We start from the raw sequence: 15148 nt of genomic DNA on the forward strand, positions 1-15148 counted from the left end.
TTGCATCCTACACACTAGGGGCAATTTACAGAGGATAAGTGACCAACAAATCTGCACGTCTTTGGAATGCGGGAGGAAGCCGGAGCACCCGGAAAAGAATATGCAAACTCTGTACAGAAAGCAGAGTTTGTGGTCAGGAAACGAACCCGGGTCACAGGGCACTGTAAGGCAGCAACTCTATCGCTGTGCCACCATGCCGCCCTGTGTTATATCGTGATATGATTAAATATAACCATACATTGATATCACACAATGATATAGACAATAGATGATATATATTGATGTACAGGTCCACCACCGATTTTCCAGCAACTGGAAGCTGGCAAAAAAATCCCCTCCCCCACCTTTAATCTGGACAAAATCCAAATATGAAATGTATGCAAAAAAGTAACAATGATAAAAGAAACAGGCCATTGTAAGTTGTTTGTAGGGTGAAAACCAGAAGCTAGTGCGACTTGGTGAGGGGGATAGAGAGAGAGGGCTCCTGAAGTGAGAGAAATCAATATTCATAACACTGGGCTGTAAGCTGCCCGAGCTCTCAATCAGCATAAATGAAACTCTGGTCATCATCTTATTAGCGCCTGTAGAACCTCATGTACAAGCTTACCACGGCATTTCCAGCATTACTTTTGTCACTGCTCGTCGGAAACATCTAATTGTACATCAATGCATTGAGAGCTTATACAAGCTTCCCGAGGTTGTGAAAGCTGCTGAACAATTCATTGACACCCTACTTTCAACACAGTGAGTGATTTCTCTGCCGTACTGTTCACTCCAGCACATGCCCCTTTTATACAAATGCTGGAAAGAGTGCAGAGGAGATTTACAAGGATGTGGCCAGGACTCGAGGGCCTGAGCTATAGGGAGAGGTTGGGTGGCCTCTGACATTATTCCTTTAGAGCTCAGGAGGCTGAGGGCTGATCTTATAGAGGTGCACAAAATCATGAAGAGAACAGATATGGTGAATGCATAGAGTTTTATTACCAAGAGTAGGGGACTCAAGTGGCCCCATAGCAGAAGCGTCCACGGAGCTGGAAACTGAAAGTATCCTGAGCTAATTCTGTTACCACCATTATCTATTGCAACAAGTGATGGCTCGCACTGATTGTTGCCGGAAGCTTGCGTCCTTTTCAGGACGGACGATGACAACGATGTCAACATTTGAAACATGGAAGATGGACACGAAAGAAGAAGAACCAGAGTTCATAGGTTTAAGGTGAGAGGGGAAAGATTTAATAGGACCCTAAGGGGGAGATTTTTCACTAAGTGTTCAGTGGGTATACTGAATGAGCTGCCAGAAGAGGTAGTTGAGGCAAATAGTGTATTAGCATTAAAAAGACTCTTGGACAAGTATATGGATAGGAAAGGTTTGGAGGGAAAGGGACCAAATGTGGGGAGATGGGACTAGATTAGATGGAGCCTTGTGGTCAGCATAAATGCGTTGGGCCGAAGGGCCTGTTTCAGTGCTGTGTGACTCTACCGGTCTAAAAGACAGCTATGTTAATGCAAGCAAGGTTAGCTTGCAGAAAAAATCCTTTCATATGTCTCAACCTTCAACGCTCCCTAATTTAAACCATATTTCTGCTTGTCACTATTAATAAATATGTTGAGTGATCAAAGTAATACTGGTGTGACAAGCAAATATAAAGAATATATAATGCAACTTTTATTAATGCAATCGTTATTCTATGAGCACGATTCTTTAAAATAACTCACGGGATTAAAATTAGATTTAAAAATTGATGTTCTGTTACATGATCACCTGAGAATCTCAGCAGAAAAAAGCTATTATCTCTAATTTATCAATGCTTCTGCGTATGCTCCACATACTCCTCCATTTTCACTCACTCAATCCCAGCACAACAGTCTACTTCTTTCTCCCTAATGTACTTATCTAGCTGCTTCTGAAGCGTATCATAAGTTCGTGTTCATAAGTGATAGGAGCAGAATTAGGCCATTCGGCCCATCAAGTCTACTCTGCCATTCAATCATGGCTGATCTATCTCTCCCTCTTAACCCCATTCTCCTGCCTTCTCCCCATAACGCCTGACACCTGTACAAATTAAGAATCTATCAATCTCTGCCTTAAAAATATGCATTGACTTGGCCTCCAGAGCCCTCTGTGACAATGAATTCCACAGATTCACCACCCTCTGACTAAAGAAAATCCTCCACATCTTCCTTCTAAAGGTACGTCCATTTATTCCGAGTCTATGGCTTCTGGTCCGAGACTCTCCCACTAGTGGAAACATCCTCTACCCAGGCCTTTCACTGTTCGGTAAGTTTCAATGAGGTACCCCCCCCCCCGTCCCCTCATCCTTCTAACCTCCAGCGAGTACAGGCTCAGTCCCGTCAAAATGCTCGTCAGATGTTAACCCATTCATTCCTGGGATAATTCTCGTAAATCCCCTCTGCACCCCTTCCAGAGTCAGCACATCCTTCCTCAGCTGTGGGGCCTAAAACAACCGCTCACAATTTTGTAAGGCATTAAAAAGGTATGAAAACACTCACCTTTTCTGCGGACTGGGCTGTGCCAAAAAATATTGGAATAAAAGCTAACCATATAATGCAGGTGGTGTACATGGTGAAACCGATGGGTTTGGCTTCGTTGAAGGTCTCTGGAACGCCTCTGGTTTTAATTGCGTACACAGTGCATGTGACCATCAGCAGAATGCTGTACCCCAGGGAGCAGATGAGAGAGAGGTCAGAAATGTCACACTTGAGGACGCCCCTGGCCTTCTCCGGGTCCACAGTCCGCTGCTCACCGTAGTCCACGATGGTGTGGGGAGGGTCCACGGCGAACCAGATGAAGACTCCCAGAAGCTGCAGGGAAATGAGGCTAAAGGTGATCACCAGCTGGGAGGCCGGGCTGATGAACCTGGGTGCTGAGACCGAAGCCTTACCCTGCTCAAAGATTCGGTGAATTCTGTTAGTCTTGGTGAGCAGCGCGGCATAACTAATACACATGCCCAGCCCCAGGAAGATCCGACGGAAGGAACAGAGAACGATATCGGGGGTGGCAATCATTAGGAAGGTGACGGCGTAGCACAAGAATATTCCAGTCAGCAAGACATAACTCAGCTCCCGGCCAGACGCCCTGACTATGGGGGTCTCGTTGTAGCGGATGAAGGTGGTGATGACAAAGGTGGTGGCGATGATGCCAAGCATGGCGATGAAGACGGGCACGATGGCCCACGGGGAGTGCCACTCCAGCTTGATGATGGGGATGAGCTCGCAGTCGGTGCCGTTGGCGTTGGGCTTGCGGTTGAACGGGCACATTTGGCAGGTCGACTCGTCCACCAGGTAGTGGTAGCCTTCGCAGCGCTCGCAGTGCCAACAGCAGGGCACCCCTTTCACCGTCTTCTTCCTCTCGCCAGCCTTGCAGGGCAGGCTGCAGACCGACTGCGGGATGGTGGGGTCTACTCCGCCCCAGTGCATGTCCTTCACCTGAGGAGAGGTCAAAGAGCGAGTAGAAGGCTTGCCAGAATGTCATACGGTACAGAAACAGAATTAGGCCATGCGGCCCATCAAGTCTACTCCCCCATTCAATCATGGATGATGTATCTTTCCCTCTCATCCTCTCTCTCCTGCCTTCTCCCAGTATCCCCTGACTTATCAAGAATCTGTCAATCTCTGCCTTAAAAATATCCATTGACCTGGCCTCCACGGCCTTTTTGCAGCAACGATTAAGAAACAGTTAGACAGGTGCATGGATAGGACAGGTTTAGAGGCGAAACGGGCCAAACACTGGCAGTAGGGACTAGTGTAGATGGGACATGTTGGTCGGTGTGGGCAAGTAGGGCTGAGGGGCCTGTTTCCATGCTGTATGACTCTATGACTCTAACTGAGCTTTCATGCATCATTAGCGGCAATAACATCACTGGATGAGATGGGGCAGCACAGTGGCGCAGTGGTCGAGTTGCTGCCTCACAGCACCATTGACCCAGGTTCGAACCTCACTAACGGGGACTCTCTGAACGGAGTTTGTACGTTCGCCCTGTGACCATGTGGGCTTTCTCCAGGTGCTCCAGTTTCCTCCCACTCTCAAAAGACGTATAGGTTTGTAGGTTATTTGGATTTGGTAAAAATTGTAAATTGTCCCTAGTGTGTAGGATAGTGCTAGTGTTCGGGGTGATCGCTGGTCAGGGCGAACTCGGAGGGTTGAAGGGACTGTTTCCACGCTGTATCTCTAAAGAATAAAGTCTCATGTCTAATTGCTCATACCAAGTCATTTAAAGCAAGGATTGATAGATTCTAGATTAGTACGGGTGTCAGGGGTTATGGGGAGAAGGCAGGAGAATGAGGTTCAGTGGGAAAAAAATAGATCAGACATGATCAAATGGTGGAGCAGACTCAGTGGGCCAAATGGTCCAGTTCTGCTCCTGTGTCTTATGGTCATTCATTAGCAAACTACATCCATTTATGGGTGATCAACAAAAAAATTGTGTAATTTTAAATATTCCATCCATCACTGCAAGTGTCGTGGGTTAATGAGGATAATAATGTAGATGGGTGGAAAGATTCTGTGCTCGGTCAGTTTATGAGGAGATCCTCAGGTGAATGCTCAGGTGTGATAGAATTGGAGGGGCAAGAGGTGGAGGTGTTGCATTGCTTATCAGGGAAGATATTACAGCAGTGCTTTGGCAGGATAGATTAGAGGGCTCGTCTAGGGAGTCTATTTGGGTGGAACTGAGAACTGGGAAAGGGGTAGCAACACTTATAGGGGTGTATTATAGACCACCAAATGGGGAGCGAGAATTGGAAGAGCAAATATGTAAGGAGATTGCAGATATTAGTAGTAAGCACAAGGTAGTGATTGTGGGAGATTTCAATTTTCCACACATAGACTGGGAAACACATTCTGTAAATGGGCTGGATGGGTTGGAGTTTGTAAAATGTGTGCAGGATAGTTTTTTGCAGCAATACATAGAAGTACCTACTAGAGAAGGAGCGGTGCTGGACCTCCTGTTAGGAAATGAGACGGGTCAGGTGGCAGAGGTATGCGTTGGGGAACAGTTCGGGACCAGTGATCACAATACCATTAGTTTCAATATAATTATGGAGAGGGTCAGAACCGGACCTAGGGTTGTGATTTTTGATTGGAGAAAGGCTAACTTTGAGGAGATGCGGAAGGATTTAAAAAGAGTAAATTGGGACATTTTGTTTTATGGGAAAGATGTGGAAGAGAAATGAAGTACATTTAAAGATTTATTCTTTCTCTATTCTTTCTCTATCATTATTTCTAAAAAAACAGTAGATAAGTATTACTAGTGTTTTACTTAATGCAAATTGAATTAATTTGATATAAAGTTGTTTGAAGCATTGTAATTGATTACCTTTAATAAAAAAATATATTTAAAAAAAAAAGGTGACATTTTAAGAGTACAGAATCTTTATGTCGCTGTTCGGTTGAAAGGAAATAGTAAAAATCGGAAAGAGCCATGGTTTTCAAGGGAAATTGGACACTTGGTTCGGAAAAAGAGGGAGATCTACAATAATTATAGGCAGCATGGAGTAAATGAGGTGCTTGAGGAGTATAAAGAATGTAAAAAGAATCTTAAGAAAGAAATTAGAAAAGCTAAAAGAAGATATGAGGTTGCTTTGGCAAGTAAGGTGAAAGTAAACCCAAAGGGTTTCTACAGCTATATTAATAGCAAAAGGATAACGAGGGATAAAATTGGTCCATTAGAGAGTCAGAGTGGACAGCTATCTGCAGAGCCAAAAGAGATGGGGGAGATATTGAACAATTTATTTTCTTCGGTATTCACCAAGGAGAAGGATATTGAATTATGTGAGGTAAGGGAAACAAGTAGAGTAGCTATGGAAACTATGAGATTCAAAGAAGAGGAAGTACTGACACTTTTGAGAAATATAAAAGTGGATAAGTCTCCAGGTCCGGACAGGATATTCCCTAGGACATTGAGGGAAGTTAGTGTAGAAATAGCAGGGACTATGACAGAAATATTTCAAATGTCATTAGAAACGGGAATAGTGCCGGAGGATTGGCGTACTGCGCATGTTGTTCCATTGTTTAAAAAGGGGTCCAAGAGTAAACCTAGCAATTATAGACCTGTTAGTTTGACGTCAGTGGTGGGCAAATTAATGGAAAGGATACTTAGAGATAATATATATAAGCATCTGGATAAACAGGGTCTGTTTAGGAACAGTCAACATGGATTTGTGCCTGGAAGGTCATATTTGACTAATCTTCTTGAATTTTTTGAAGAGGTTACTCGGGAAATTGATGAGGGTAAAGCAGTGGATGTTGTATATATGGACTTCAGTAAGGCCTTTGACAAGGTTCCTCATGGAAGGTTGGTTAAGAAGGTTCAATGGTTGGATATTAATGGTGGAGTAGCAAGATGGATTCAACAGTGGCTGAATGGGAGATGCCAGAGAGTAATGGTGGATGGTTGTTTGTCAGGTTGGAGGCCAGTGACTAGTGGGGTGCCACAGGGATCTGTGTTGGGTCCACTGTTGTTGTATTGTATATTTGTATTGTATATCTTTATTGTTATTTTCCTGAGTACTCACATACCCAGAGGAAACAAAAAAACGTTACTCAAACCAGTGTCCATTCAGTGTGCAGTAAAAAATAAATAGAAATAAAAATACATATATCATGAACAAGTTTAACACTACTCTCAACTAAACATCAACAGGCGTTCCGATCGGCAGCGGCACGACAGTAGCTCTGTCCAGGTTGGTGGTTTGTCATGTACATCAATGATCTGGATGATGGTGTGGTAAATTGGATTAGTAAGTATGCAGATGGTACTAAGATAGGTGGGGTTGTGGATAATGAAGTAGATTTTCAAAGTCTACAGAGAGATTTATGCCAGTTGGAAGAGTGGACTGAAAGATGGCAGATGGAATTTAATGCTGATAAGTGTGAGGTGCTACATCTTGGCAGGACAAATCAAAATAGGACGTACATGGTAAATGGTAGGGAATTGAAGAATGCAGGTGAACAGAGGGATCTGGGAATAACTGTGCACAGTTCCCTGAAAGTGGAATCTCATGTAGATAGGGTGGTAAAGAAAGCTTTTGGTGTGCTGGCCTTTATAAATCAGAGCATTGAGTATAGAAGTTGGGATGTAATGTTAAAATTGTACAAGGCATTGGTGAGGCCAATTCTGGAGTATGGGGTACAAATTTGGTCGCCTAATTATAGGAGGGATGTCAACAAAATAGAGAGAGTACAGAGGAGATTTACTAGAATGTTGCCTGGGTTTCAGCAACTAACTTACAGAGAAAGGTTGAACAAGTTAGGGCTTTATTCTTTGGAGCGCAGAAGGTTAAGGGGGGACTTGATAGAGGTCTTTAAAATTATGAGAGGGATAGACAGAGTTGACGTGGATAAGCTTTTCCCACTGAGAGTAGGGAAGATTCAAACAAGGGGACATGACTTGAGAATTAAGGGACAGAAGTTTAGGGGTAACATGAGGGGGAACTTCTTTACTCAGAGAGTGGTGGCTGTGTGGAATGAGCTTCCAGGGAAGGTGGTGGAGGCAGGTTCGTTTTTATCATTTAAAAATAAATTGGATAGTTATATGGACGGGAAAGGAATGGAGGGTTATGGTCTGAGCGCAGGTATATGGGACTAGGGGAGAATACGTGTTTGGCACGGACTAGAAGTGTCGAGATGGCCTGTTTCCGTGCTGTAATTGTTATATGGTTATATGGTTATAAATGGGGCAGTGGACAGGACTCTTCCTCAAAGAGTCATAGAGTGATACAGTGAAAGTGTGGAAACAGGCCCTTCGGCCCAACTTGCCCATACCAGCCAACATGTCCCAGCTACACTAGTCCCACCTGTCAGCGCTTGGTCCATATCCCTCCAAACCTGTCCTATCCATGTACCTGTCTAACTGTTTCTTAAACTTTGGGATCGTCCCAGCCTCAACTACCTCATACACCCACCACCTTTTGTGTGAAAAAGTTACCCCTCAGATTCCGATTAAATCTTTTCTATGACTGAGACGCTACATCTTGAAGATATGAGACTTGTCTTAGCAGGAAAATCAGAGCAATTTTCAAAGATATGGATTCCTTTCATTGATTCATTACAAGGATAGTATGGTGCAACACAACTTCGGAATTAAACCGATTTACGGACTGTGTGATGGGTGTGGTGAGAAATGAAGCAGGTATGTCAACACTCTTTGGTGGGGTTTGTTTTTCCTTTTTTTCGTTTTTGTCTTAATTTTTTTAATGTTTTTACTCACTCTTTGATTACACTCATTTTGGTAGTTTAGGGGTTCTATTCGTTCACATTCACTTTCTCTTTCACTTTCTTTCTTGCTCTTTCTCTCTTTTTCTATTTCATTTTTGTTAAAATTAAAATGGAAGCTGTACAATAAATGTATTATGTCATATGCCGTGGTTTATACTTTTGTACACTGCTTCTAATAAAAAAAATATTTTAAAAATAAATAAATAAATAAAATTTAAAAATCTGAATGCTAAAAAAAATATATATATTTTCTCCTTCACCTTGACCCTGTGTCCTCTGGTCTAGATTCCCCTACTCTGAGCAAGAGACTCTGAGCATCAACCCGACCTATTCCTCTCATGATCTTATACACCTCCATAAGATCACCCCTCATCCTCCTGCACTCCAAGGAGTAGAGTCTCTTCAGCCATTTTATTTTTTGAATGCGAGGTAAAGCAGTAATATTCTGCTTATTACATCCCATTTCCGATCAATCGTGTTGCTATAAAAAAAGACACCAAGTGCTGGGGTAACTCTATGGAGTTATCTCTATGAATTATCAAAAAAGCTCATCAGCGCCTCTACTTCCTGAGAAGATTACGGAGAGTCGGATTGTCAAGGAAGACTCTCTCTAACTTCTACAGGTGCACAGTCGAGAGCATGCTGACCGGTTGCATCGTGGCTTGGTTCAGCAATTTGAGCGCCCTGGAGAGGAAAAGACTACAAAAAGTAGTAAACACTGCCCAGTCCATCATCGGCTCTGACCTTCCTTCCATCGAGGGGATTTATCGCAGTCGCTGCCTCAAAAAGGCTGGCAGTATCATCAAAGACCCACACCATCCTGGCCACACACTCATCTCCCTGCTACCTTCAGGTAGAAGGTACAGGAGCCTGAAGACTGCAACAACCAGGTTCAGGAATAGCTACTTCCCCTCAGCCATCAGGCTATTAAACCTGGCTCGGACAATGATTATTAGCAACCACTTTCTGTTATTTGCACTACCAGTTTATTTATTCATGTGTGTATATATTTATATCATGGTATATGGACACATTTATCTGTTTTGTAGTAAATGCCTACTATTTTCTGTGTGCTTAAGCAAAGCAAGAATTTCATTGTCCTATACAGGGACACATGACAATAAACTCACTTGAACTCACTTGAACTTGGACTTGGATCAGGCAGCAGAACCGGAGAATATGAATAGGTAATGTTTTGAGTTGAGACCCGAAATGTCCCCAGAGTTGCTGCCTGATCTGCTGAGTTACTCCAGCATTTGTGGGGGGTTTTTGTAAACCAGCCTCTGCAGTTCCTTGTGTCTCCATTTTTGTGGGCGCGGTGCTACTAGTAGAGATGTTGGCTCCAGAGCTCTTACAAGCTCAGTTCAATCCTGACTTTTTGTTGCCTGTGTGGAGTTTGCACGTTCTCTCTGTGACTGCACGGAACTACTCCAGGTGTCTTGGTTTTGTCACACTCCCCAGAAATGCGCAGGTTGATAAATAGCGTCTAGTACGTGTCACTGGTTGTATTTAGAGGGAGCTGTTGGCAATGCAAGGAGAAAATGGAAAGGGTGCAGAGAAGTTTTTCGAGGGATGTTGCCAGGACTCGAGGAATAGATTGGGTGGGCGCACAGAGTCTCTTGCTCAGAGTAGAGGAATGGAGAACCAGAGGACATAGGAATAAAGTGCGGAGGGGAAGATTTAATAGGAACTTAAGGGGCAACTTTTTCACCCAGAGAGTTGTAGATCTATGGAATTCTCTGCCACAGAAGGCAGTGGAGGCCAATTCACTGGGTGTTTTCAGGAGAGAGTTAGATATGGCTCTTAGGGCTAACGGAATCAAGAGATATGGGGAGAAAGTAGGAACGGGGTACTGATTTTGGATGATCAGCCATGATCATATTGAATGGCGGTGCTGGTTCGAAGGGCCGAATGGCCTACTCCTGCACCTATTTGTATGTTTCTGTTTCTGTTTCTATGTTTAGACAGGTGCATGGATAGGACAGGTTTAGAGGAATATGGGCCAAACACAGACATCTGGGACTAGTGTAGATGGGACATGTTGGCCGGTGTGGGCTAGTTGGGCCAAAGGGCCTCTTTCCACACCGTATGGCTCCAGGACTATATAATAAGAATCAGGGAAAATTAGTGGGAAATGGATAGCTTTGTGAGTCAGCACAGACTTTGTGGGCTGAAATGGCCTCCTACCTCATATGAAAATATAATAATATGATGTCTCAAAGCAATTTAGAAACAATGACTTTCTTCCAGTCAATGTAGAACATCAGAGGCAATTTCCGCACAGCAGGCCAACACTAACAGCAACATAAGCAGGTATCTCACTTTAGAAATACTCAACAAGCGATAAATATGGATCAGATTACTTGTGGTGAAAGAATCTTTCCAAAATTGTGCTCAGTTTATTGTTTCCAAAGTAAGGCAGCACCTCCTTGGAGGCCTGGATAGAGTGGATGTGGAGAGGATGTTTCCACAAGTGGGAGAGTCTAGGACCAGAGGGCACAGACTCAGAATGAAGTGACGTACATTTAGAAAGGAGATGAGGAGGAATTTCTTTAGTTCTTTGGTGGTGAATCTTTGGAAGTCATTGCCACAGAAGGCAGTGGAGGCCAGGTCAATTAATATTTTTAAGGTGGAGATTGATAGATTCTTGATTAGATCGGGAGAAGGCAGGGGAATGGGGTTGAGAGGGAAAGATTGATCAGCCATGATTAAATGGCGAAGTAGATTTGATGAGTCGAATGGCCTAATTTAATTTAGTTTAATTTAGTTGAGTTTAGAGATACAGTGTGGAAACAGGCCCTTCAGCCCACCGTACACTAGTTCTATCCTCCACATTAGGGACAATTTTAACCGAAGCCAATTGACCTACAAACCTGCAGGTCTTTGGGATGTGGGAGGAAACCGGAGCACCCGGAGGAAACCCACGCGGTCACAGGGAGAACACACAAGTTCTGCACAGACAGCACCCGTGGTCAGGATCGAACCAGGTCTCAGGCAGCAATCTACCGCCGCGCCACTGCGCCGCCTAAAGTCGCTGACTCTTAAGAGGCCGAGTTAGTTAGCGACACAGATTCACAGCCAATAAATGCCTCTCTCGCCAGCAAATGCTCTGATTCTCAAAACTATGATTCGAAAAGCTGAAGATGTGGCTCGGTAATCATTTTTGAAACTTCAATGGATGTTTTAAAATCAATTTCAAGGAAACTTTCTGACCCGCAGGAGATAGAGCGGTCAGAAAATGACAGGAGAATTGGTGAAGGTAATATCAATGAGAATGTTCGTTCCGAGCCAACATCATTACTGCTTCAATGGGCCTTATTACTAATCCATCCAATGCTCACAAAAGCAAGAAAAAACTCCGTATGTAATGGCCATATAATATCCCCAATTCAAGAAATTAAGTTATTTTGATGATAATAATTCCTAGTGAAAGGATAATGCACATTGTACATTGCTCCAGAAAGCAAATCGTGCTACATTAGTGTGCATGAAAAGTGGGATAGACAATTTGAACGCATGAAGACAAATCACATATTCAGCCCACAGTGAGTCGCATGCTTGCTAATGCTTTTCTGATTAGACCATTGTTCAGCATGCAGTGAATCCGACGGATAAGACTTAATAAACAGCTTGGTTTCTCGAAAAGTTCCCAACAGAAAATCTAAACCAAAATTGGGTCATAGTCATAGATAGAGTCATAGAGTGATACTATGTGGCAACAGGCCCTTCGGCCCAACATGTCCCAGCTACACTAGTCCTACCTGCCCACGTTTGGTCCCTATCCCTCCAAATCTACCCTATCCATGTTCCTGTCTAACGCCATGTTCCTGTCTAACGGTTTCTTAAACGTTGGGATAGTCCCAGCCTCAACTACCTCCTCCGGCAGCTTATCCCCTACACCTACCATCCTTTGTGTGAAAAAGTTACCCCGCAGATTCCTATCTTTTTCCCTTCAACTTCACCTTAAACCTATGTCCTCTGGTCCTCTATTCACCTACTCTGAGCAAGAGACTCTACCCGATCTATTCCTTGTGCATCTACCCGATCTATTCCTCTATATTTCACCGGGATGGGCACATGGGATGAGGGGTTTAAAGGGATATAAGGGCCAAATGAGAGTGCAGTCCTGAACTACTATCTACCTCATTGCCGACCCTTGGATTTTGTTTGATCTGACTATACCAGCTTTACCTTGCACTAAACATTATTCCCTTATCATGTATCTTGAACACTGTAATAACAAGGGTAGACTGTACCTAGATGAGGCATGTTGATCGGCATGGATGGGTTGGGCTGAAGGGCCAGTTTCTAATTCTATGACTATGTTGCTTCAGTTTAGTCCAACTTAGTTTAGCTTAGCTTAGCTTAGAGATACAGCGGGGAATCAGGCTGTTCGGCCCACTGAGTCCACGCCGACCAGCGATCACCCCGTACACTAGCACAATAGGGACAATTTACAATTTTTTTTACCGAAGCCAAATTAATCTACAAACCTGCACGCCTTTGGAGTGTGGGAGGAAACCGGAGCACCCGGAGAAAACCCACACGGTCACTGGCAGATTGTACAAACACCCCTACCTGTAGTCATGATGGAACCTGGGTCTCTGGCGCTACATGGCAGCAATGCCACCGCTGCGCCACCGCGCCGCTCTTTCAATGTCAACAAGTAAATCTTGATTGCTTACGTTGAGATGAAGATTGTCAGTCCACTGTCCAATAACCCGATACCCATGGGAGGACGTGTTGGTGATCTGATACTGGTAGATGTCATATCTCCCAGGAGCATCTCCGTTTTTATTAAACATCACAGGAGTACCGGCACTTCCTGCAAGGCAAATAAACATCACAAGAAACAGTTCCATTTCCCCAGTAAAGAGTACATTATTTGGTAAGTCTGAAGAAGGGTTTCGGCCCGAAACGTTGCCTATTTCCTTCGCTCGATAGATGCTGCTGCAACCGCTGAGTTTCTCCAGCATTTTTGTGTACCTTCGATTTTCCAGCATCTGCAGTTCCTTCTTAAAAACATTATTTGGTATTGTTACGTATTGTATAGATTATTGCTATAATTGATTCAATTTATTTTTGTTAAAAGAAGTAACATTTAAAAAAGAGTACATTATTTGGTATTGCTTTGTATCGTATATATTGCAATAATTGATTACATTTATTTTTGTTTAAAAATCTTTTTTTTTAAATTTAAGAAATGACATTATTTGATTTGGGAATAGATGGCAGAAGATATTGTAAACGGTGGCAGAGCAGTAAAGCGCCGGAGACCCCAATTCGATCCTAGTCTGTACGGAGTTTGTACGTTCTCCCCGTGACCTGCGTGGGTTTTCTCGAGTTTCTCCAAAGACGTACAGGTTTGTAAGTCAATTGGCTTGATATAATTGTAAATTGTCCTTAGTGTTATTATGTCATTCTGGAAAATGGCGGCGCACCTGAATGCAGCGGCTTTGCTCTCCCCCGTGTGGATGTTCTTGTTTTTGTCTGTCTTGTCCGTCTGTCTGTGGACCTGCGACTCAAAACACAACCGGCAGGACCTTCTGAGGATTGGGACGCTGTGCAGCGAACTAGAGTTCACAAGGAGCTCCCACAACGACGATATACCGGCAGAAATCACCCGCCCAGCGGAGTCCGAGTGGATCATCTTACCGAAAGGACGGTGCGGGAGGCGGCGCAGACGGAGGCGGCAGAAGCACGGTTGTCGAGCCGGCATTCAAGCTAGGCTAAAGAAAGATCCTTACAGACCAGCGCTACCCAGCATCTTTCTGACGAACGCCAGATCGCTCAACAACAAGATGGACGAGCTGGAGCTGATCACTGAAGAAAACAAAACTTTAAAAACCTGCTCTCTCATGGTGGTAACTGAGACCTGGCTTCACGCTGGGATCCTGGACGAGGCCATCAGTCTGGTAGGTCGCACAGCATACCGGGCCGACAGGAGCAGTGACTCTGGTAAGCGCAGAGGGGGGGGGGGGGGGGGGCTATGTGTTTACTCCTATGACAAGTGGTGTACGAATGTAAACGTTGTCGAGAGACATTGTTCACCAGACATGGAGTTTATTACACTGAAATGTCGACCCTTCTACCTGCCGCGGGAGTTCACAGCTGTTGTTATTCTGGCTGTTTATATTCCACCAAGTGCCAACATCAAGCTAGCACTGAACACCCTGCTAGCATCAATCAACAAATTACAGAATGCGCATCCTGATGGGATTTTCATCGTGGCTGGAGATTTCAATCAGGCTAATCTAAAAACTGTCCTCCCTAAATTCCACCAGCATGTCACGTGTCCGACGAGAGGTCAAAATACACTGGATCACGTGTACAGCAACATTAGGGATGGATACAAAGCCTCCTCTCTCCCTCATCTCGGCCAGTCTGACCATCTATCACTCTTTCTCACCCCGGCATACAGACCTCTCATTATGAGAACCAAGCCCAGTGTGAGAAGCATAAAGACTTGGCCCGAGGGCGCTGCCGCCCAACTTCAGGACTGTTTTGAGCGCACCGAGTGGGACTTGTTTGCAAACCAGGACATACAAGAATACACATCCACAGTCATGTTCTATATACAGAACTGTATTGACAACGTCACTGTCAACAGGGAGGTCAGGTGCTACCCAAACAATAAACCATGGATGACCAGGGATGTCAGGAACCTGCTGAGAGAACGGAACTCAGCCTTTAGATCTGGCAGTGATGAATTGTACAGCACTGCCAGATCTAAACTAAAGAGAGCCATTAAGGAGGCAAAGACAGCCTATGGAAGAAGGATAGAGGGGTATTTCAACGAGAGGGACCCTCGGCGTGTCTGGCAGGGCATTCAGCAACTCACAAACTATAAGGGCAAGGGGGGGCCGATCATCTGCAGCAGTAACAACTCGCTAGCTGAGGAGCTCAACCATT

At 44.3% G+C, this 15148-nt stretch overlaps 1 protein-coding gene across 1 annotated transcript in view; it reads right to left on the reverse strand.

Annotated features, from left to right (window-relative positions):
* Positions 1-15148, reverse strand: part of grm8 (glutamate metabotropic receptor 8) — a 272924-nt gene that overhangs the window by 40847 nt on the left and 216929 nt on the right. The window contains exons 8-9 of the mRNA XM_033037645.1: positions 12922-13061; positions 2512-3447 (exon numbers count right to left, since the gene is read on the reverse strand). Coding sequence (XP_032893536.1) covers positions 2512-3447; positions 12922-13061 — 1076 coding nt within the window. The remainder of the gene's footprint in view (positions 1-2511; positions 3448-12921; positions 13062-15148) is intronic.

This window comes from Amblyraja radiata, chromosome 19 (assembly GCF_010909765.2).
Source record: "Amblyraja radiata isolate CabotCenter1 chromosome 19, sAmbRad1.1.pri, whole genome shotgun sequence".
NCBI lineage: Eukaryota > Metazoa > Chordata > Chondrichthyes > Rajiformes > Rajidae > Amblyraja > Amblyraja radiata.